This window comes from Fundulus heteroclitus, chromosome 8 (assembly GCF_011125445.2).
Source record: "Fundulus heteroclitus isolate FHET01 chromosome 8, MU-UCD_Fhet_4.1, whole genome shotgun sequence".
NCBI lineage: Eukaryota > Metazoa > Chordata > Actinopteri > Cyprinodontiformes > Fundulidae > Fundulus > Fundulus heteroclitus.
This window is the reverse complement of record NC_046368.1, coordinates 12,052,827-12,077,877: the sequence shown is the minus strand read 5'-3', so window position 1 is coordinate 12,077,877 and position 25,051 is coordinate 12,052,827. Positions and strand designations below refer to the sequence as shown.

General features: G+C 38.8%; 1 protein-coding gene across 1 annotated transcript in view; it reads right to left on the bottom strand.

Annotated features, from left to right (window-relative positions):
- Window positions 1–5,412: 5,412 nt before the first annotated feature.
- Window positions 5,413–25,051, bottom strand: part of cntfr (ciliary neurotrophic factor receptor) — a gene marked incomplete at its 3' end in the record, with an annotated part of 321,955 nt that continues 302,316 nt past the window's right edge. Inside the window, 2 exon segments of the mRNA XM_036140103.1 lie at window positions 5,413–5,533; window positions 5,649–5,717. Of these exon segments, the coding sequence (XP_035995996.1) occupies window positions 5,413–5,533; window positions 5,649–5,717 (190 nt within the window).

Sequence of the window (25,051 nt, the reverse complement as noted above, 5' to 3'; positions counted from 1 at the left end):
GACTTGCACGACATCTCCCTGAACACACCATCTCCAAGATGAAACACGGTGGTGACAGCACCAGGCTGCGGGGATGTTTTTCATCAGATAGGAGCATCTGTTAAACAGGCAGCTGTTAGTGTTGCACCCCACAAATCTGATCTTTATAGAACAGTGGTGAGAAAAAAGCCATTCTTAAAAGAAAGCCATATGAAGTATTTTTTAAACGCTATCCCAAACCCCATGAATAGTGACACAGCCAACATGTGGAAGAAGCTACTCAGGTCTGAAAATACTTATTCTGTTGTACTCTACGTGTAAAACTCACTTATACACTTAGCTGGATCAAATACTCCATGGTGAGACATATATCGGTGGTAGCATCTTTCTGCAAGGATGCTTGTCTTTAGATTGGACAGGAAAGCAAGTCAGAGATAAGGGGGAGATGGACAGAGTTAAAAACAGGACAGTCTGGATTAAAAACCTTGAACAGGCTGCAAAATACCAGAGGCGGGTGTGGAGGGTCACCTTCCAGGAGGGCAATGACCCTAAATGTATAGCCAGAGCTGTGGTGTAGAACATCCAGGGCACTAAATACAAATTTATGCCTCACTTTTTAGTTCACAATTATGATCTTTTGATAAAATCATCACAAAAAAAATCAAGTTTAATGTTTCTAACTTGACAATTTATTTAAGACCCATGCAAGGCCATGTGCCTCGCCTCTTGAGTTCCCCTCTGCAGGCCGGAGTCATCACTTTCTACAACAAGCAAACATGGACGGGTTTTATGGATATGAGCGGAGCAACTGCAGCTGCCACACACAGCCCTTACACAGCTGGAATCAGTCACCCACCAAGCGACATCTTCAGAGAAGGCGGCAAAGAGAAAGGGGGATTTGTTCCGAGTGTGGGGTGGCAAGAGGTAAGATTGGCAGGAGTGTCTGATCAATAGAACGAAGTCAGAGAGAAACAGAAAGCTAAAGGCAAAATAGAAGGAGAGGGGAGAGGAGAGAGCAGGACGATGAGAGCAGGAAGGGAAGCAGCGAGGCGGCAGCTGGAGCGGGCAGACGCATGAGGAGAATCCCAATAACCTGCTGTTCTTTCCTTGAGAGCAAGGATAATACACTGTGTACTGACTTTTCAAGTGCGAGTGTACAAAGCGTGTTATATCTGATGGGAATGTGTTTGTGTGTGCGTGATTGTTTTCAACAAATGGGTCAGAAGACACATGTGTGCAGGAAAGGGTGGGGGGGGCGGGGGGGGTTGGGGGACTCAGCCTGCACTTGTGACTCTCAAAGCATGCATGTGCTCGTTAGGTGAGGACTGTGACATTAGGTGTGTAGTGCTGCTCTTGACCAAAAGAAGTCAGCCTTGTGCTGCAAAGCTACTGCCACAGAGAGATGGACAAAAACAGGCGGATCATTTAGAATGTTTTAGATTCAACTCAAATACTGTATGTCATCTACTATGTGTAATTGTACTCTTCATCTTCTTTACTTTCATTTCATGAGGACAGATTATCGACATGGGAACATAGAAGTGTTTAGGTTAAGTTAGGGTTTTATATATATATATATATATATATATATATATATATATATATATATATATATATATATATATATATAAGACTCTGAATACTGTAACAAAAGCAAACAAACAAACAAACAAAAAAAATCTTGATTGGGGCATCATGTTTTCTTATATATTTGAAATGTGTCTAATGAAATACAGTTACTGGGCACTTTGTTAAGCACACCCACTTAGTTCCTTGGTAACACAAATAATGAATCAGCCAATGGCAGCAACTCAATTCCAGTCAGTTTAATTATATAGCGCCAATTCACAATACATGTCGTCTCAAGGCACTTTACAAAGTCAATTCCATCAAATTATCCAGTCAATGCATGAAGGCATCTAGATGTTCTTAAGACATTTTGCTGAAGTGCAAACCAAGCATGACAATGCGAAGGGAAGGGCATTTAAGTGGGTTTAAAGATGGTGTTGTCATGTTTTGTATCTTGACAGTTGAACCAAAATTCAGACAGGAACTTGGATGAGTAGGGTGGAGGTTTAATAATTAAAACGGAAAATGTACAGAACGTATAGAAGGAGAACAGAACATGGATCGTGGGTGGAGGAATGGGAGAAACCAGCTAAGAAAAATGAAAACCAATGAGCTTCTATACTGAGGTGAGAGTGGAGAATGGCATTGAATACAGGTGATTTAACAGTGAGGGGATTAGGACACTAATCCCCTCACTGTCCCCTTTCTGTCCCCTTTGCTTGTAGAAAGCAAATATAAATATTCTGAGATAAGATAGGATTATTTATTGTCAATGTACAGCACAATACAATTCTGATGGAGCAGATGAATAATTCACACAAAGAAAGCTGCACTGCACTGTAATATGTACCATGCTGGTATAAAATGCTTACTCCCTTACAGATTTCTTCTATTGTTCATTTTTTGTTACACTTTAATGTTTTAGATCATGTAACACTTTTAATATCAGACATAGATAACCTGATAAAATACAAAAAGCAGTTAAAAACACTGACTTTATATAATAAGGGAATAAAGTTATCCAATCCAACCTGGTTTTATGTGAAAATGTAACTGCCTTCTATCATAAATATCATTTCACAAGTCCTGCAGAATGAAGAAATCACTTATATTGAACAATTCTGCTGACTCGGAACTGGTACAATATCTCAAAAGACAAACCATAATGCTCTGGTCTAAAGAAATTCAAGAAGAATTCAAGAAGATGAGAAACAACTTATTGACATCAGTCAATTTCTAATGTTTTGAGACAATAGTAAACCTCAGCGAGAGGCATTATGCAGAAAACAGTGCTGAACCTTCAAGGAGTGAAGAGCTGACCAAAATTACTCCAACTCATCCAGGGGGTCACAAAAGAACCCCAAGAGAGCATCTTGAGCTCTCCAGGCTTCAAGGCTCCGTTAAGGTCAAGGTTTCATGATTCCACAAAAGGAAACAGATTGAACGCAAATTACATACAAGTGTTTCCAGGCCAAAACCACAGATAATCATCTGATGAAAACAATCTTGATCTATCCCATCCCAGGACAGATCTACTATTAGGGCAAACAACCACCCTCTACAAGCCAATATTGACCAGTTGGTATCAAATAACATCTTAAAATTCACCTTTTGTGTCTGTCTTGTATAGGAAAACAGCAGGTTATCCTTTGATCATATGCTGCTGTTGCCCCCAAAGCATATGCCATAGCCAGTTCATTGTTCATCGTACAGCATTCTACTTATTTGATTATAAAACAAGATCAATCCTGGGCTACCCTGAATTGAATTCAACCGAGAGATCTGTGCACAGCTAAATAACTTAATCATACAGAGTTATGCTTCTGCTCAACTACTGTGTTCCAGTAAGGAACATCATCTGCTCTGCCATTCATGCCTGCAGTGAGTCTTTGTTAGGACTGCTCTTTATTTTGGAGATAACGTCAAAATATGGAATCTCTCGATCTTTAACCTTCCTTATAAACTTTGGGTACATTGTTGACATATCGTCTGTATTTAACAATTAAAAACAACAATATATATATTTTTTCCCATTTTTTTTTCAGAAACTCTGGCCAATGCACCCAATCCAACCCAGTTACTAGTACAACAGGTCATGTTTGCAGTAAGCATGGCTATGTTGGTACATTAAGAGTCATTTGATTTTTGCTATTGCAGTGTTTTTTTAATGCGAGCAGCAGAGCGCTCATCCCTTAAATGTATGTCTTGGTGTCCAGGGACTCTGAGTGTGATGACAGAATCTGATTGGATAAACATGCAGACCTTGGTGTCACATATGTCAATGTGTTTCAAATTATTTATTGATAACCTGCTCTATGGCTAAATTTATTTAAATGTATTTAAACCACTTAAAATTATATGATTATAGTTTGCTACAGATATATTTGCTAAAATCCTTACTATGGCTACAAAGCATGGTAAAGTTGAATAAACCCAGTCTGGAGTTGGATGAAATGTGTTCTTTTAAGAGATGGCACTGTCTTTCCCCTCAGGCAGTTTTCAGCAGCTCAGGCTTATACGTGTCAGTTTGTCTTGAGGCAGCTGGATCTTTTAACTTGAACTGCACTTGAAGAAGCTCAAGCCTTAGTGTAATGCTTAACGTGTATCCAATATTATCTAAACATTATGCAAAACATAACCTCATGCCAAGCTGATTAAAAAACAAAGACAGAAGCCACAGACAGAAGGCAAAATATCAACAAATGCCTACCAGGAAACCTGAAAGAAAAATAATCACAATTTGTAAAGCAAGATGGTAAATTCCACTTGTGCTCGGAATATTTTATTTTTCTTTTCCTTTTTTTTCTGAATTTTTTGTTTTGTTTTGCTCTCAAATTGTGATTGTTCGAGTTCCCAGTAAAAAATACTATAAGAATTGTTGAAGTTAGAATAGCAATTTGAAAAAACGGATGCTGCAGAAGAACCCCAGGTTCACAATACAATATGGCATGGAAATGTGATGTAGGAAACATATAGTACTGTACACTAACTAACTAACTAACTAACTAACTAACTAACTAACTAACTAACTAACTAACTAACTAACTAACTAACTAACTAACTAACTAACTAACTAACTAACTAACAACACATTGCATGCCACTGGTCTCCTGACTTACTAATGTAACAGTTTTAACTGGGCAGTGATGTCTGTCACACATCCACAGTTTTGCATTTTTAGAGCTAAAACAATGACTTCCATTTTCTCTGTATTATGTTGTAATGAAATTCTGACCCTCCACTCACTTATTTTATAGACACTCTTATTCAGTGACTGTAATGGATTGTGGTCATGTTCTGACAGAAATATAAAGCGGTCATTCTAGTACCTAATAATCCCAAGAATGGAGCCCTGAGGAACCTCATATTAGGTCCTTTTTCCCTTAAATGTATAACTGTCCAAACACACATATCAGTCGCTGTCTGCCAACTGTGTCTAAACCAATCTAGCAAAGTACCAGATAATCCAATCCACTTTCCCAGTCTGTCAGCAGCCAGTATATTAACAACTGTGGCAAATGCAGCACTGGGATCAAGAATTATCAACGCAGAAAGTGTTGCTGCATTACTATAATAGGAAATCTTAATTAATGCAGTCACAGTGCTGTGGTATGGTCAAAAACCTGACTGTAAAGCACAGAAGAGATTGTTGCTTTTTTGCTCAAAAAGGAGTAATTTGGTCGAGTAACTGCTTTTTGAAATGATCTTTCCCTAAAATGCTGCGTTAGACATGGGCCTGTAATTAGAACACAGCAACCGATGAACTGATCAACTGGAGCAAACCACAAACAGTGTTTCTAGTACGCATTCCTCTAGAAAGCAGACTTAATTTACCAATTTAAAAATCTCAAGGGTTCAACCTACCATTAGGAAAGTCCACTTCAGTTGTGGAAGTGATTGGCAGAGGATCCTCAATCCAGGGTGTAGCGTGGACAGCAACACTCCAGTCACTCCATGTTCCAATCTCTGTGTCCTTAGCAGCTAACTGTTAAATGCCAGGATAGTAAGAACAAAAAAAGTTTTAGACAGAGGCTTTTATGTCCACTTTTCAGAGTTATTTTGTAAAAGGAAAAGAAAAAAACATGAAAAAAACGAATTACCTGTATGATATATTCCTTCCCAGCATAGGCATCGGTGATGGTATGAGAAGTGCTGTCAGATAGCTCCACCTGGACAAAAAAATAACACAGAACCGTTGCCAGTTTAGACCAAGAAGCAACATGGATGTGCAATTTTTCTGTAAACTGCAATTAATTCAAGTAATACACATTCCACTCATGTGTATATCAGTATGTTCATGAGACAACAGCATTTGTGAATAAGATTGATTTATTCCTGAACATAGTCTTACTTTTCAGTGGGCTCTATTGCCCTGCGGATATAAAGTGGGCCGAATTATGAAAATTCTGCGCTTAAAAGGGCAACTATGAGGTCCTGCGTCAACATTTGATCTGGATGTCTAACCCTTCCATAGCTGTGTTCATAAATTATGATCTCAGTATAGAAATACTAGCTTGAGCTTTTGGCTTTTCGATGATTTATGGCGGGAAGACCTACTCACTATTCTGTGAATAGGTCAAGTGTGTGGCGTTAACCTTCAGGTGTTTTACACTCTGTTGATGAATTGACTGTAACCTGATGCCCCTCTGCAGCCTCCGCTCTCCACACATACAAAAACTCCTACAGAGGCGAATACATAATTGATGATTATACCAGAGAGAACTGGCATCAGTGCCACATAATTTTCTGACAGAGAATAAACTAAATGTTTGAGTAACAGGGGAGTGAATGGGAAAATGATTTGCTGCTCCTCTGTAATTTACGGTTAGAGCAGTGTGTGTGTGTGTGTGTGTGTGTGTGTGTGTGTGTGTGTGTGTGTGTCTGCGTGTGTATTTGTTTGCCTGTGGTCTGCTACTGAAAGGGTGAAGGAAAAATAGTGGAGGGAGGCTACTGCACTTTCTGTTTGCCCCCTGAAGTCAACTGAAATCATTATGTGAATGCCAGATGCATTCGGCAACTCTGCACCAAGACATGGACATGTCTTCCATGTATAAAGAAACAAAAAAATAATATATATATATATATATATATATATATATATATATATATATATATATATATATATATATATATATATATAACTTTTTATATAATTTCAGAATTCAATCTGAAAACTTGATTTAACGAGGTGTTGATACCTGCAAAAGCATCAAGTATTTGGGAATGTATTGACAATTCCTTTACATTAATCTTAATATCAAGTTTTTTTTGCACTATTCAGTTTCATACATTTTATAGAGTCACCTTCAATAAGTTTGAATGTTACTGAGAGTTAATTTATTTCAGTAACTCAGTATACTAAGGGAAACACATATGGAATAATGGTGCGCAGACTGTGTTGATCAAGCTTTTATGTCTGTCAAATATGATGCTACTATGCTAATGAAAACAGAACATTTAAAATTGGAGTATTACATAAGAGCAATAATATTTGTTATACAGAAATGTGCGCTCAATGGAAAGTATGTTTAATACCTGCATAAAGGTCGATATTTAAGGTGCTTTAAATATGATGAACAAGCCTTATTGGAACGCATATTTTAATATATTGAATATGACTATATGGCACCAATTCAGGTCCAATTCATATACAGAAAAATATATTCAAGTCAGTCAAATCATTTGTGCTGTAGTTAAATTCTGTTTTAAATGGCAATTAGTAAAACGTTATCGGTCAAATGAAGCCCAGTTAACTGCATTAGTAACTGACTTTTACAGCATACCCTCACACTGAGTAAGCATGTGGTGACAGTAGAAAGGAACAAACCTCCAGCAGAATCTGTTTTCATATGAGTAGCCATCTGGCACAGCAGACGGGACAGTCAATTATAGATACATTATTAGGCCCTTGTGGGTCCTTAAATAGGATCTAATTAATTTTAATGTTTTGATATTACAATTATTAAAGCAAAATATATAGAAACATCCTTTATATATTTGAATAATATTCAATATTTGATTAGATTCTAAAGAAAAAGAAATGACAACGACCAGTTGGTAATTGAGTGAGGCATATTTGAGCTCTGTTGCTAGGCAGACACAGAGACTATAACTCTTCTGTCACTGGTGAGAGGGGCATTGCAACTCTTCTTAAAGGGTAATGTCATATAGACAGTGAAATAAAAGTTTTTAAAGATTTAAAATGTTTATGTAAGTCAGCCCATTGCCTTTAATCTTTGAGTTACTTGCTGCTATTTGCCTAGAAGTTGCCGAGGGAACTGTGCCAGAGTAAAAGCAAAGCAATGGGGCAGCAAGAATTGTTCTTTTTTCTGTAAGACTGGATTTTGCCAGAAAACAGATCTGAGAAATGATGCAATAACATTACTGCAACACTTCAAGAGGCCAAGAGGATAAAAGTGTCCATCACTCTAAAATGGAATCTGTCGCTGTGAATGAGATTGTGTTTCTTTTTCAGGATGGAAGAATTTTAAAGAAGGGACAGCCATCCAAGCAGCACAACATCAATCAGGTCTTTATAGTAAGAGGTGCCAGACACAAACCTAAAAGTCCCCTGACAGCTTCTTGGAAGTTGGCCAAATGGCTCCTGAATGACTCTCAGATCATGCGAAAGAAAACCCTCTCCTTTCCGCTCATGAAATGAAGATCATACTATTCAGCCACAATTCCCAACTGTGAGTGTGGAGGGAAACCAAGCATCGAGCATCACCTCATATAGACTAATTTGATTAGAAATAACGTCAATGGTCCAGGAACTCATGGGTAAAGATTTACAACCTGTCATGATAAAAATCAGACAAATGCTGTAATAAATGCATACTGTACATTTAACATTGGAGAACCATTTGTAGAAAGAGTTAAAAATTACCGTTGTTGTGTTCCAAGTTCAATTTAAAACGTCTGCATTGACATTATAGCCAGGCAACATATCCTCTTTAAATGTTATGGTTGGCAAAACTAGAATTTGAAAAATGGGCACTTGTGCAACTTGTGTTCTAACCCCTTTGTAAAGTATCCTTAGGACCTCACCTCACACCACCACAAAATGAGGCATGTATGTACCATCATTGCCTGTTGATGCAAATTCAACCCATACCAACAACATATTGGAAGCCATAGATCTAGTGGTTGGAGTTCTGCCCAATTATGCCTACTTCACCAAATTTAAATACTAAATACCAACATGTTTACATAATATTACAGTATGAGTGCCATATTCAAATTTAGAAACTTAGGATTTAACAGCAAGAGTGTAAGTAATGTTTTCCATATAAATGTAAATTAATTCTGTTGGGAAGACGGTCATTAAAATGTTCAATAACGAGTTCATGGGCCATACTTAAAACTCAGATGTATGGATATGCTTTATTATGCTTGCACATTTAGTTTACTATGGGATTGTAGTACAGCTGTTTTTGCAGGAAATTATAAAAGGTGTTTTACTTCTATGCTAACACTTTCAAGATAATTCATTCTGTTGTTGATCTCTCTTTCCAAAGACACTTAATCAGATACTCTTATCATATTGTCTTGTGCAGTGGTGTGATTCAGTACATTTAGTCTGAGTTAATGGAACGTGATTTTGATTAGGTAGATTTTGTGTTGTCTTAGGTGGAATTGTGCGTGCTTTCTGGCTTTTCCCTGCTGTGTGAGTGTGCACAGAAGGAAAAGCTGTTGCAATACATATGCACTATTTCACTTATAATCAACACTGAACAGATAAGCCCTCCAGACACATGAGAAATGTAAATACACACTCACGCACAGGCAGCAGGGAGAGACAAATGCATTTTTATCACATTACCCCTTACGACCGCCGCCACGGTACAAAGGCCTTTTTGGCAGCAAAGGCAACAGTCTTCCATCCATCTCCCAACTGCACCACCACCCACCCAGACATCCTCCAGTACTACATGAGATTAAGTGCCGTTTTCATTGCTCCCTGTTTAGCCACTTGGTGTCCCGGTAATATATGCGCCTCTCTGGAAATCTTTATCTCCAAGCAGTATTTGCCATATTCTCCTACTGGTTTAAACCTAAGAACTGATGCATACGCAGACAAAAAACATTGTAACATACAGTGCCGTAAAAACAGTATTTAACCATATTTCTTGTTTTTGAATTACAGTGTTTCAATGGTTGTTTGAAAATGCTTAATAAAGTAAACAGCTTATATTAGAAAAAAGGCTCAATTCTCTTGTTTCTTTTTTCCATGGTCCATACCTGTTTATCATTGCAGAATTGAGGGGAAGCTAGTGCCTCATCTCCCCCATCTTTAGGGCAAGAGGTGGGTTACACTCTGTACAGGTCGCCAGTCCAGCAGAGTAATCTTTTTATTCAAGAAAAAAAAAAGCTCAAAAGGTAACAAGGCCTGATTACTTCTCTATGTCTTGTGGAGTCAAAATATTTTGCTCAAATAGAGCCTGTCTAGTGAAATGAAGTAGGCTAAAATACCTCAAACTGCAACACATCATGTCCCAATCTGAAATCTGAAATTTCTCCAAGAGTACGGCAACAACTTGTCTAGGAAGTAAGAACAAAATCTAAGAACAGCATCTCGACAAATGCAGGTCTTACTTGCCTCAGTTAAGGTCAGTATTCATGATACAGAAATACAAAAAGATACTAGGTTATATAGGATCAATAGGAGAATCCCAGGGCCAAAAACAAACACAAAGGCATGCCTCACAAACAGCAAAATAACTCCCTCCCTAAGAATGTGGGGAAATATTTTTCAGACTGTAGAGACAAAAGTGGAACTTTTTAGAAGATGTACTTCTGATGTAGAAATAAGACATCAGTTCAGCATCAAACACCATACTGAAAGTCAAACATGATGGTGAGAAGTGTGATGGTCTTGGGCATTTTTGCTGCTTACAGATTTGCTTTAATGGTGCACAGTGCAAGTCTTCAAGTTAAATATTATTTATTTTCTCTCCCACACATGCCCTTACAATTGCCCGATGTGTAAAATGAGTTATCTAGTATTTACCACAGATGCCTCTATAGGCTCCATTAATCAGTTCATGAGAGGGTGATTTGGTCGTGTGATGTGAGAGTGTGACGCGCTGCGCACTCTCATTCAACCGGCTACTTTGTTGAGTCTCCCCCTTAATGCATTACTGAGAGAACACAGGCTATCTTCGATATTTATAGCTTTCTTACATCAGAAGACATCATGCCTCTGAAAAAAAGACTTGCGCAGTCGCAGCGGCAGATGCTTTTTCCCTTCTCCTATGAACATGCACAACACTGATGTAATTTCTGATGTTGCCAGAGGGGGCAGACATCTGCAAAAATCCTTGAGCTTACGCAAAGCTCCTTTAATGATGGAAAATAAATTCTGTTCTTTACCAGAAAATCCTGAAGGAGAATATCAGCTCATCAGTTTGCAATTTTAAGCTCCACCCGATTTTGGTTATGAAGCAGCAACATTAAATTCAAAGCATACCATTAAGCTCTGCAGCTCTGAATTGCTACAGTAAAAAGGAAAAGGAAAAAAAAAAGAAAGAAATATTTTTTGATGGCCCAGTCAAAGTCAATACTTTTTTTAAGTGTGTTTACACACCATGACCTTACACAGGTTGTTCAGTTTCTCTCCTGCTTTTTTATCTTCTACCTTCTGTGTCGATTGAACCTAACATAGTCCCAATATAAAATCTAATAAAGCTTCTTACATATATAAATCAAGCGGAGCACTATGGCGAAAGCAGTAAGGCTCCTCTTGTGAAATTAAAATCTTTTTGGCATGAAGACAGCAATTCTTAATGTCACATTGCCAGATAGGACACAAAAAAACATACAAAAACAAAACAAAAAAAAAGAACAAAAGCAAAAAAACAGGTTGTCCATGCTCAAAACCCTTCAATCCTGAACCATACAAATTCCAACAAGATCAGTAATCAGATTTCCTCCACAGTGCTCTTGAAACCTTATTCAGTCTAGTTAATAAAAAAAAGGTTATAGGCATGTAAATACAGGACATGACATATGCGGCAGTTGGGTCTCTGTCCCAATGGTAGAATGGTAGAAAACAGAACAATATCAAGAAAAGCAACAAACAGCTGTAATGGTGCTTATAACTGACTGATTATATTTAACCATTATATTTGGCACACCCAGGCACGCCCGCTGACAGCAGGTGGGGGACAAACGGTACAATTGTCCCGGGCCTAGGACAGAGGGGGGGGGGGGGGGGGGGGGGTCAAAACTGACACTCTGACTATTAAAATACAGGCAGAAGTTTCTTTCCTGAAAATATTTGTGTGAAAAGTATTTAATATCAGGGGTATAAGTTCTCCGTCGCTGCAACAGATTTCCGGCATTTGGAAAATGAGCGCAAATTGTTCCGTCTACAATTTTTTTTTTCAAGATTTTAAACTAAACCTGCTCTCAACCAATGAAACCGCCAGGACATTAGCCAATTAGAAAGAAAGTAGGGTGGTTCTTTCCAAAGCGGACATCTGCCAGTCTGAGTTTTCTCTGTGTCCAATCATTTTAACTTTTGGAAGAGCGTCTCAAACTGGCAATAGATGGAATGAATGAAAGTAGCGGTGGTCAAAAGTTTCTTTGGATTTATGAACCAGCAGGTCAGAAAGTTCAGCGGATTGAACACCTGACAACAACATCCCTGGTAAGCGTGGCTGTCGCTGCTCCTGCAGTTAATGAATTATTTCCACGTGTGGCCACGTCACCTGTCAGCGTTTATTCCCTCGCTTCCAGTAACTTGGCTGACAAACGCGGACGACCAACCAGGGATCTCCCCATGATTCACTGTTATGTTTTTTTTTTTAAACTCAAAGAGTAAAGCACTATCTCAGGCTAATTTACCATGAGGCGCTTTTTTTTTTCCGGAAGGGTCGAATGTTAAATAATGTTCCGCATTTGACTGGGTCCAATTTGGAAAAAGTTATCAAATAAAATAAATTCCACCTGCGATTGTCTGAAGAAGGCAGAGCTGCAGTCAGAGCGGCTGTCAGTCAGTCAATAAATAAGCAGCAGCTTCCACCTTAGGAGCCGCTGCGCACCAGGACACTCCTTAAATTATGAGGATTTAGATGCTGGTGACTCTCCAGCAGTCAGTGAGCGAGAGGTGGGGACACAGGGTCCATCCTGGACAGGTTTCCAGTCACAGGGCTAAAAGTTAGCAGATTTACTACACTTTAAAATAGTTAAGTGATGCTTTTTTATAAACTCAGGAGTTGTGATAATTAGTTGCTGTGCAATAACGGGCAAAGCAGAGACTGATTATTGAGATGTGAGATATGTGTTAAATTAAAATGTATGATGTGATCATAGTGTTGATTATGTGAGATGGATCACACCGTTAATTTCAATGATCCCGCCTTATGGCCAACAAAAATGACTGATTCTGATTGAGTGAATGTTGCGCGTTTAATGGCAAAAAGGAAGCCTTTCTCAGAGAGAAAGGTGTAGAGGGGGGGGGCAAAAAGACTGTGTTTTCCTGGGCCCCAGCAAAGCTGTCAGCTGGCCTGCACCCAGGTTTTAGAAAAAGCAAACCAGAGGTATCTGTGAGGGTGCAAATACTTTTTACAGTACTGTACATATATAAATACTGACATAAGAGGCTGTGTTTTTACACATTTACGATTAATTGCTCGTATTCGTACAGAAAAGTAAATGTAAGGAAATGTGAACTAATTTGCAAAAACAAACAAAAAAATAAACAGATGTGAGTAAAGGACTGAACTCTGACAAGGTTTCACACCATAGACATCAATATGGACATGCACACACAAACACACACACACACACACACACACACACACACACACACACACACACACACACACACATTAGAGCCACTAAGGAATGTGGATAAGGGCGACGGTTTGATACGCTGGTTGGACTACATCTAAACAACAGAATAAATTTGCCCTAGAGGCAACCCACACTTCTGGTAACACACACATACACACGCACACTTACACAACATGCCCTACACTGATGAGTGACCGTGGTTGTAAACAGGGCTCAACAGGCACGCATCCTGAGATGACGCTGTTGCAGCATACCGCTAATGAAATTAAGCCTGGAAACGTAGCGCTTGGTTAGGCAGATAAAGACTCAGCTTCCTTCCAAACAGAGTGCAAGTTTCATGAAGGCAATTTCAAAAATACAGGCTTCAACTCTTCTGAGCAGTGAAACAGAGATTACAGGAAGACAGAGGGTGCACAAATGCTTTGGGCCTATGAGTGGGTTTATTTGTCAAACTTACTATGGGTTGTCATATCCTGAAGAACAGAGGTGGGCAACTCCCACCTGCAGTTTGACAACTGCCGGTGGTGGGCAGAAATTGGTGGCATGGGCTTGTTTGATCAAATAACAGGCTATTTAAAACATTTACTGGTGGTGATATCAGGTCCCAGCTGATTTTGGCCAGAGCTGTGATTAGGTTAAAGCTATAATTGATAATCCTGTTCAGAAACACTTTTGGTAATACTGGGTAAAATGGTCCTTCCATCCTAAACCTAGTCAATACATTATGTATTCACAAAAATGAGGTTTAAAAAAATGGTTTTCTGTGGGAGCTGCAGGCCTATAAAAACTCTAACCAATCCATGGCTCTCAGTCTGAAGGGCATGGATTTGAACGGATGGAGTTTTGTTCCTGCTTTAATTCGCCTATGTCTCTCAGTTTCAGGGGGTATCGCCTCATCTATTGGTTGTTCCACATGCCAATCATTCTGACACGCTCACATAATGGCAATGTCCGTGCTCATTCCTTCATAGTCTTCCGCTTGCTGGCTGTGCATGTGCACTTCTGGTGTTTATGTATCCGGTTAGGTTAGCGGCTAGCCGCTCATCGTAGCTCCACTGCTCTCACCGTAGACTTTGAACATGGCTGAGAGTCGCATGAAACGAACCGCGTTCATGTTTATGAGAAGAAGAGGAAGGCCTCGGTAAAAAGAAATAAGAACAGAGTGGATTTGGTAGATTATTAAGATACGATCCCCCTGAAGAGTGGAAGGGCGAGGTAAGCCAGCTAGAATTTTTGGGAATCACCGTTTGCAGCTGGAAGTACAGTATATTGAGGTGTGCAGGGGTTTCAAAGTCCAGCCCTTGGGGAGCAGGGTCCTGACCTTTTAAGAGCATCCCTGGTCGACATAAATCAAATGGCTGAATTATCTCTGTTGTGAAATCAGACAAGAGAAAAATAACAGCTGACTCTAAGGCTGAGGCCAAAACTGCTGTAGTCACCCTTCCCATGAGTGTTCTCAGAGCAGGGTGCCTGCTGAAAGTAAAAAACCTAGCTGCCTAGAACAATCGTCCTCTTTTTCCGCTCTTCATCAGCCGCAAAGGGGAGGAATGCTCTTTTTTCCTGTGGTCCGTGAAGGCGTCAGGCGGAGGCAAGGAAACCCACAAACGTGGACACAGGCTAGAACCCAGCTAAGTACAGCCTGCCTTTTATAACATCGGAACCTAAGCAGCCGTCTGCCATGGACGCAGTCTGTAACCCTTTCTCAGCTTTTGCAGGAGAAAAGCTGATCTGACAGTTGATCTGTGCAGAGGCCCTCCCGGGAACCTCAAGGACACGTCTCTGCCGCACAGAGATCCACACGCTGCGGCTTCCGCAGTGCCGAGCAGAGACCCACATAAAGGATTGATTGGATGACTGTATACCTAAAGTGGTTGTCCTGCAGGATGGTGAACTTTCACCCAAGTCTCGAGTTTTGCACCACCTTTTTTCCCCAGTTGGCCTCTGACCAGATTCCCTGTCCCTGCCTAAAGTCGCCATCCACAAATATGATGCTGCCACCACCATGTTACGTGGTGGGGATGATGAGTTCAAGATGACACGTAATGCTAGTTTTCCTCCAGAAAGTATTTTTCATGCAGGCCAGTTATGGTTTCCATGACATCTTTTTCCACCTGTTTATTTGCCTTATCTAATTGCTTATGGAAAGTTAACTTCAAAAATACTTTCTTTTAGCTTTGACTTTCTTCCTGCCACTCAATGAAGGCAGGTTGTGTGCATCGTATTGTTGACAGGGTCTCCCATCTGAGCTGATGATCTTAGTTTTTACAAAAAACTAGCAAGTGAAAACACCCCCCAAAGGTCTTTCAAAGGTCTACGGCATTTATTCTACATTTCTATGACTTGAATTTTGCTACACATTAAGCTAGCACTGACATGCTATGAGGGTTAGGTTTAAGTCTAAGGCAGGGGTGGCCAAAAATGTCAAGTCTAAAGTGCTTGAGGGCCAAATAATGAATAAAAAAGAAAATAACCCAAGAAAATCATGATGTGAGTTTTTTTCTACTTGATCTACAAAATGTGATTGTTTTAATTAAACAAGTTAATCAGATTTTCTATTGGAAGGGGATGTGTAAATAAACGTAGATCCAGAAGTTAAAAATGGGTTTTGCTAATTTGCTGTATTACAAGATAGTCACGAAGTTTGTGGGATCAATTGAAAAGAAACTTAATCATTTTTGCTGAAGCAATATAAGAACAGGATTTGGTCAATATTTCTTTGAAAGCTGGAAATTTCAAATGGCAAATTTCAATAAATGGATTCAAAGCAGATTTTAAAAGCTCCAATGTCTGCACTTGAGTTAAAGTAATTGGATAGATGTGGTCCTGTTTACTTTGAAAGTAGGAGAATAAAAAAAAAAAAAGTTTGGTTATTGAAAGATGAATACCTTGTGTTGTACCTAGCATTTTCAATTATACATTTTTATTTTGTCTGTAATAATTTTGCCCTGATTAAAAATCAATGGAAGTTAATGCAAAAACCCGACAATGATAGTAAAACAGTTGAGTGTATGCCTATATATGTACAAAAGATAGTGAGGGAAATGCTGAGAAGTTCACTGTTACACATCCAACATTTAGAGATAGACACAAGCACACACATGCCCTCAAATGCGATCCTAAACAAATCTTAGACAATGCGAGTGGTCGAGAGAGGAGATGTCCTCTGGGACTGCATCAGTAGCCGTGAGAATAAAAAGTAGGCTTTTTACTCTCCTCTCCTCATTCACTCCTCCCTCTCATTTTCTCTTCTCCTGTTCCTTTCTGGCACTTGTATTTAGTGTTTCAAAACTTCAAATTATTTTCCCTGTGCAGAGAATGAAGTTTAATCTAATCTCCTACATATATTATTGTGGCGCTTCAGAGAGCAAAATAGTGCAAGAAACTCCAAATGAACCCTATAATTACCAAAAGCTAGTCATAAAAGTGCTCAAATAAATGTTATTACATGGCACAGGATATTCTAATGCTGACTTATGAAACCGAATGAAGATATTTTGATATGTGTGCAGTTTGAACCACATATTGCATCCATTGTGTATAAATATGCATAGATTTTTACAACATCTGAGGTAAATGGAGGCACACCTGTGAGTGTAATTCAAGGCAACACCTTAAACATAATACTTCCTAGTGTCACATCTTGGAAACGTCTAAAGAAGGGGTGACCCCTCACCAACATGGTGCCCGCGGGGCACCGAGTAGCCCACGAGCCTATTCTAAAAAAAGTTCCATCAGTGAGCTGCATCCATCCATCCATTTTCTAACACGCCTGTCCCTTGTGGGGTCGCAAGCGGTGCTGATGCCTATCTCCAGCTGTCAATGGGCGAGGGTCGAGGTACACCCTGGACAGGTCGCCAGTCTATCGTAGTCAGCGAGCAGCATCTAAAACTTTATTTTATTCCGTTACTCTTCCTGTTTATTCACCCTTGCATTTATATACATTTAAAAATGACAATATCTATAACAGAGCATGAAAAATGTGTTTACTTTACACAAAGTTAAGGTGAACGCTGACTCTTCTAGTTCAAAAGTCAGTACTGATAGCCCTTCGTGTGACAAAACAACAGTGAAGCAGCTCTCAGTTTCAAAAAGGATGGTGACCCCTGGTCTAAAGGAATCGGCACAGTATGCAAGTATAAACAGCATGGTAATGTGCAGGCATTGTACTGGAGGATTTGTTCAATGTATTCTGGTGCAAAAGGTTCGTACCAACACTAGATCAAAGCAAAAGGCCTGGTGAAGATGTTAGCTGACGCTGATAGGAGAGCATCATTAGTACCCAGTGAAACGAGTCCAGTTTACAGAAGCATACAGAGGCAAAGACCCTTTACTGTTGAATTTGACTTTGTTTGAATTTGACTTTGTAAAGTGCCTTCAGATGGTATGTTTCATGAATTGGTGCTATATAAATAAAATTGAAATGAATTGAATTGAGATAGTGCTGCGGGAGGGACTGGTGCACCCTACATTGTGCAAACATATTATTAGAATTGTTTTAAGTTTACAAATTCTGTCATTATTCTTGCATTTATTAAAGTATAATAATTGTTGCCGATCCAAACTGATCAACAAAGGAAAAGTTTAGTCTGATTTAATGTCAAATGTTGAGAAAAAACATGGTATGTGGCTTGTTATACATTGTATGCAAGTACCTGGTTTCAGCTGTCATTTTGTCTCATAAACCATATGAACTTCGACTCTTCACATACATGGCAGGTGAGAGGTGGAAAGGTCAATCAGACAAAATGATGAGTAGGCAGTAAAGGGAAGAAAACAAGGAATGCACAGATAAAAGATAAAAAATAAATAAGTGGATAACAAAAAAAAGAAACGCTAAAAAGAGACAGTCAGAATGCAAATAGAAGGAAAAGCACACAGAGGGAGACATGGAGGGAATTGGCGTCGGTGGTCAGATCTAATCCAGTGAGCATGTCTGTTGTCCTGGAAAGGAAACCCAATTATATGGCACTTCCACTGGCCCAATGGCTCTCTGTGTGTTTGTGTGTGTGTGTGCACAGAGAAGGTTGGTCTCATTAGGCTGACTGACAGCTCCCATTTTTCCACAGCACTTTCCACCCATTTGAAAACTCACACACACACATACACATGCACATAAATGTTAGGTCCTGGGGTAATTTCTCAAACAGTATTTCTCTCTATGAAACCCCAATTGCCATAGCTGCAATTACTGTAAAAGGGATCCAACCTCCACATACATACACACACACACACACATAAACACACACACACACACACACACACACACACACACGCAACCCTAAAACACCCGAACTGAAACCTTCCACCTTTAAAAAGCCGTGTGGTAATTCCAACAACACAGGAGGAGCGGTGGCTCTATATTAATTCTGCTTTATGCTGTCATGCCAGCGTGTCAAAAATGTCAAGCATGAACATGTCATGAAATTTAAAACGGAGAACAGAATTCCCCTCATTTTCCCTTCTTGCTTGTGCGATATTTCGAATTTCATGTGCATGCAGTTTGTTCTCTAGTTGGTGCAATATTTTACAGGCAAATTGTAAAGTGTTACAGGTTATTTGAACCACAAGTCTCTGAGGTTCTGACATGATTTGTATGATGGTTGTACGTTTTTCTCTGGATTTATATTGTAAATGGGCTCCATTTATGCAGCATATTTACAGAGGAGTGGGCGTCTACAACATTCGTTATCATATGTTAATTTCATTTACTGTCTTGATTTCAATGTTGTGTTTGGACTGTTTTGGATCAACTGACTTTGCTGTAAATATCGTCAACGCACAAAGAAAATGAGTCAACATTTTTCCCCCACTAAACATACATTTTACCGGGGCTTTTGGGATGCATATTGACCCAACTCACAACCAAACCAATCCATGCACACAGTAAAAATTAAAAGGTGGTTGAGAAAGTATATTTAGTAAATGAGAATAACTGAAGGATTAACTATTGAATGCTAATGAAATTAAGCCTGACATTTGTTAATATTTAGAAAGTAATCCAGCTTCCTGTCAGTGCAAATTATCACACACTTCAATCCTAATCGAAGTATACATGGGTAATGGGTATAATGTGTAAAAGCAAAGTGCTCTTTCAAGACCTTAACAACTGTATTGTTGCAAGTCATAGTGAAGGAAATAGTTACGTGTTTTTACAATCTTCTCAATGTTTAAGTGAGAACTGTTGGGGTCTTAATGCAGAGCAAGAATAACGTTTTACAAGAAACCAGCCAGGACCACAAGTCGCTTGCAAGATTTCTGACAGAGGAGTGAAAAGAATAAGTGAGCTTGACAAGGGTAAAGGAGCACTCATATAGAGCCATAGGAAAACTTGGAATTAGCAGGTCCAGCCACCATAAACACTCACAATTCAAGAATCCACTTCTGAAGCTTGTTTACACTTTGTTGTGGTTAATTTGGATAAACCAATGAAAGAACTGTTTAGATGTCATTGCAAACACCACGTCTGGTTTATGTATTGCGTCACCCCAAAAACACTGGACTAAGAGTGAATCTATGAAGGGAACAATGTCATGCCATGGGACTTTTTATGTCACTGGCATGCTTCACAAATTTGAAGATAGGATGAAGGGTTGAGACATTCTTGATAGGAGCCTGAAGATGAAACTGGGGTGGATTATTTAACACCACAATAATCAGAAATACACACAGCCAAGGAATCTTTCAACTGGCTTTAGAGTAAGAAAATAAAGGTAGTAGAATGGTCGAGTCAGTACACTGATCCTTTTTTGACAAAGCTTAAAACTAGAGTGGCTTATGTTGCCCTGACCTACCTATGGGGATGTGCTTCTATGGTCTTAGGCTACTGGAGGACATCAGGATCTATTTTTCTCATTCTATCGAGTTCTACTGTTCTTCAATTATGCATTGCTTGTCATAATTTCTGCTTATGACTTTTTGTTCTCTCTCTTTTTTTTCTTCATAGTAGGTACATCTGGTCTGAGGTTCTGTTATCTGAGACATCATCCAGAGAAGACAGATCACCTGCTATTATCATCTAATATAGAACAGATTACTGGATCAATATTTGCTTCTGTGCTTGTTTGTCTGTCTTGTTGTGTCTCTGCTCTGTCTTCTGTAACCCCCAGTCGGTCGAGGCAGATGACCGTTCATACTGAGCCCGGTTCTGCTGGAAGTTTTACCTTCCCGTTAATGGGGAGTTTTTTCTTTCCACTGTCGCTTCATGCTTGCTCAGTATGAGGGATTGCTGCAAAGCCATGGACAATGCAGACGACTCTCCCTGTAGCTCTATGCTTTTCCAGGAGTGAATGCTGCTTGTCGGGACTTTGAAGCAATCAACTGGTTCCCTGATATAGGACATTTTTGACCAATCTGTATAATATGATTGATTTTGACTTTGTAAAGTGCCTCGAGATGACATGTTTCATGAATTGCCGCTATATAAATAAAATTCAATTGAATTGAATTTGAAACCAATTAACAAAAAGTATGAACAGAATAGGATTACAGTGCACAGAACAGAGTCCAATAAACTAGAGAGTTTGAGACAATGTGTAGGGAAGAATGGATCAGAATCATACCTTAGCAATACGTACAACTAGTTTCTTCGTACTAAACATGTGTGGAAGCTTCCATTGGCAAAAAAATAACATTTCTTATGTGTTTTAAAACATTTCAGTGGATGTGTTCAACACTTTATACCCCGTTGTTGTTTCAGTTCGCAACACAAAACCTGGTGTGTGGAATTCTTAGTTGGGTTTTTGTATATGTTGAATACTTGGGTTGTTGCTGACATCTAGTGCAAATTTGATTTCAAAAGGCCCAATAAGACATATTGTAACTGAGAAAAAGAATGACATGATAAATAATCATTTTCATCAAAGTAAAAAAAAAAAAGTTTTCTTCCTTTAAAGGACTTTTTTGAAATCCTCAAAATGTGCTCCCATGCTGTTCATATTTTACTGGTCAAAAGCCAAGTTCTTGTCTCATCAGACGCAAACTCAGAGGAGAAAGGGATGACTGTTTGATGGCCCGACAATTGATACAGTGCTGTCAAAGTCGATAGAATAAGAGGAGAGGGTAGTGTTTAACATAGACCGCAAACTATTCACCAGCCAACTCTCCTACCTTTCATCTGTTTCTCTGTGACAGCTTTTGTACCCGTATTAAAAGAAATATGAAAGCTTTGCACACTAGCTGTACACTTTATTCTTTACCTAACAGAAGCACACTTATTTGACGTCTCTCAGACTTTTAGTACATCAGCGCAAAATGTTTTTGGAGTTAATGCACAAGATTTCCTCCATCTGTAATGTATTTTGACAGCAGAGCCTAATGATGATGACTTTCAAGTGTGACAGCACTGGATTTAGCAAGGTGTGGGTCTCTTCTGTACGTTTGTGTGTTAGAACCATGGGATTTGATAAATGATCTGTCTGAAGCTGTGTCCTTTAGATGGGATGTTTTCCCCAAACAAGGTCCAAACATTTATCATGTGTACCCGTAAATGGATGGCTTGAGGGATGGATGGTTAGACAGGTGGCTTAATGCATGGGTGGAAGGATGCATGGATAGATGAAGGAGTGGAGGATTGCGAAAGATCGGATTGTGAGGAGAGGCAAAGTGGGATGGGAAGGTGGTAAGGAAACTCAGAGGAAGGATTTCACTGGTTCGTGAAAGTAAAATAAAAAAAACAACAACCTTTAAACAAGTTAGAACTTGAAGAAATAAGAAAAACAGTTTACATTTTACAATGATTTTGTCAGCTGGTGGTGAATAACACCTTTTTAGTCTGATATTCGTCTTTGCTTCGACAGTGGTATTCAATTATCCTGTTTTTGTTGGCTTGCAACCTGTAATTTTAACGCATCTCATGTTATGGACAAATAAATACCTGTCAGAGCAAAATCCCCTAAAATGTCATGTTTAATATGTAACCATTTCTTTTGGTTTGAGAAACTAAATTATGGATGAGTCCCATTTTACCACATGTCCCTACCAGTTAATCTTAGCTATTCACACTGAGTGGCAGTGGACGACTACAAGAAACTCAACCAATGCAAGTTATTTGTTAAGTAAACATCTTTCAGCAACCGTTAAAACATCTCTTTTCATGTATTTCAGTAAACTGATATTGGCAACGTTGTCAATTTTCCTTAACGAGCATATTAATCAGTTCCTTTATCACTGAACATGGTGTCCAATTTCAGATGTGCAATTTGATATTCCTTGACAAGCTGTTTTCTGGATCAGATTTAAAGAAGCTAAAAATAACTGATGGTCGTTTTGTTTTTTTGAACGCCAGTAAAGATATCCTACTTTGTAAGGGAATGTTTTAACCCCTAATATTTGAAGCTTCAAATGACGAACAAAAGGGTCAATCACAATCTAGGGCTATGGCCAATAGGTAACACTAGAAAATATGATTCAGCCAGCGTTAGATCTTGTGCTTGCAGTTATTTTCGGCTTTCATTGAATTTATTCAGATCAGACTAGCTGTGTGTAACCCAAGCCTAATTCCTCTGTAATACAGACATTTGCTGTGAGTGGCAGCATATTTTGCAACATAATTAAGATGGAGGCCCCAGGAAGAAAGCAACACAGTGACGGCAGGGGAGGTCTTAAAGTAAGGTACTAGAGGAACAGCAGATAGAGTAATGCATTTATGTTAATCGAAATGTGTGATGCAAATAAAGAGAAAAAATCCAAACAGTCAATACCTTTGCACAATGGAAATCCCTTCATCCCCATGGTAGATAACAATACACTCAAATACATTCATATTGTTGAGAATTCCCTCTAACACCACATTATTATTTTTTTTTGTAAAATGAACATAATTCTAATCCTACAACTTGTGATTTATAATCTTCCTCTACAATGTCTTGCTTCTAAATAAAACCAGACTGTCAAATTGTCAGGTGACAAAAATGTATCAATTTCTATCTGTACTGGCCTGACTGTAATTAAGGTAATGGGATACGTTTTATGTTATTTATATAACACTAATTCACAGCACACAGTTCTATCGAATTATACAGACAGATTGGTTATAAGGTTTCGTTGATTTCAGAGCAATCCCTCATACCGATAATACACGTAGCGACAGTGGAGAGGAAAACTCCCCAATTAAAAACGTCCTGTTATCAATTTGCCCTTACTTAAAGTAATATTAACACAGGTCTTCATGGTTAATACTCTGTCAAACAAACATCATTTCTGTTCCTTTCACTGATAATTAATGACTGCTCATTGCAAAAACAGGCTATCATAAATCATAAACATTATTATTGCTGAATCAACTAATGTGTTTATTGTCATTTAAAAGCTACAAGAAAATTGAAAAAAAAATAGGATTGGAATTCTACAACAAAACTGATTGGTGCAGGACATTTTTATATGAGATTTTGTTATGGTTAGAAGTGGTGCAACTCCAGAAATGTTTCTGTACAAACAGACCTATGCCTCCACAACAGAATATGATTCATCTAAGGGCTCTGGAGACATGACAGGACTTTTGGCCTACATGTGTGGACTATTATTACATAGATTTGTGGGAGATCAGGGAAAGTTAGTGTGTTTGTGATAGATGGGAGGGCTGATAGTAAAGTGGAACTTTATGCAAAGAAGTAGCAGTACTGACCAAACACAAATTCTTACAGGCTGATATAAAAGTGGGGAGAGAACAGGGGGAGGATAAGGGAGATGGATGGGTAAGGGGGGGGATCACAGACAGAAGGACAAAGGAGAAATATGTGGAATAAATAAATGAAGGGAAGGTTAAGCTGTGTTGGTCAAGCGAACACAGATTAAAAGAAAAAAAAGAATTTTAAGACCGCCTCTTTTCTCTGCTCTGGCTGTTTTGCTTATTGTCCCCTTTTGCTACTTTGAGCATTTGTGAATGATTACTTCCCTGCTCTGTTTTATGCATTAAGAAACTAATATATATATATATATATATATATATATATATATATATATATATATATATATATATATATATATATATATATATATATATATATATATATATATAAAATGCAGCAGTTACATGCATTTAAAATGTTTCTTTAGATTTTTTTACGGCTCTTGGCTTGGATTTTTTTATGCACAATATCCTTGTGCTTAAGAAAATATTGAAAATATTCTGTTTTCAATATCTTTTTTTTTTTTTTTTTACACGTATCATTGATCAGGTTTTTGCTGGGTTCAGCTCTCCTCTCATGCGTCCATGTGTCCATTCAAATCCCGGGTGGGATTGTAGTTATGCATGCAAATCCAACCCTGGATTTACATGCATGTCAGTTTTAGTAATTACAGAAAAAAAGTGTGCAGCTTTGTTGAGCTACTTGTCTACATACTTTCATGAGGGTGGGTGCATTTGACTGTAACTATGTGTTCCCATCCATGGAGATGTGCATCGACACACGGTCAGCTGGAGTTCAGCAGCATCCCTAAAGGGCAAGTCCACCGTAGCAGATGCAGTTCCATACAACGAGGTGAAGACTGAGCAATCTGAAATCGTTCTTTCCGCAGTTTGCGGACCATTGCTCTAATTGCTGCTCAAGTCTAAGTTCACGTCTCCGCGAGGGAACAGTGCCACGAAGAGCCATGGGAAATAAAACAACACGCTGAACATTTACAGATGTACAGATATTTTTATTTTGATACCGTAAGCGAAGGAAAAATCTCTAAATTATGACTTACTCTTTGATATTTCGTGGGA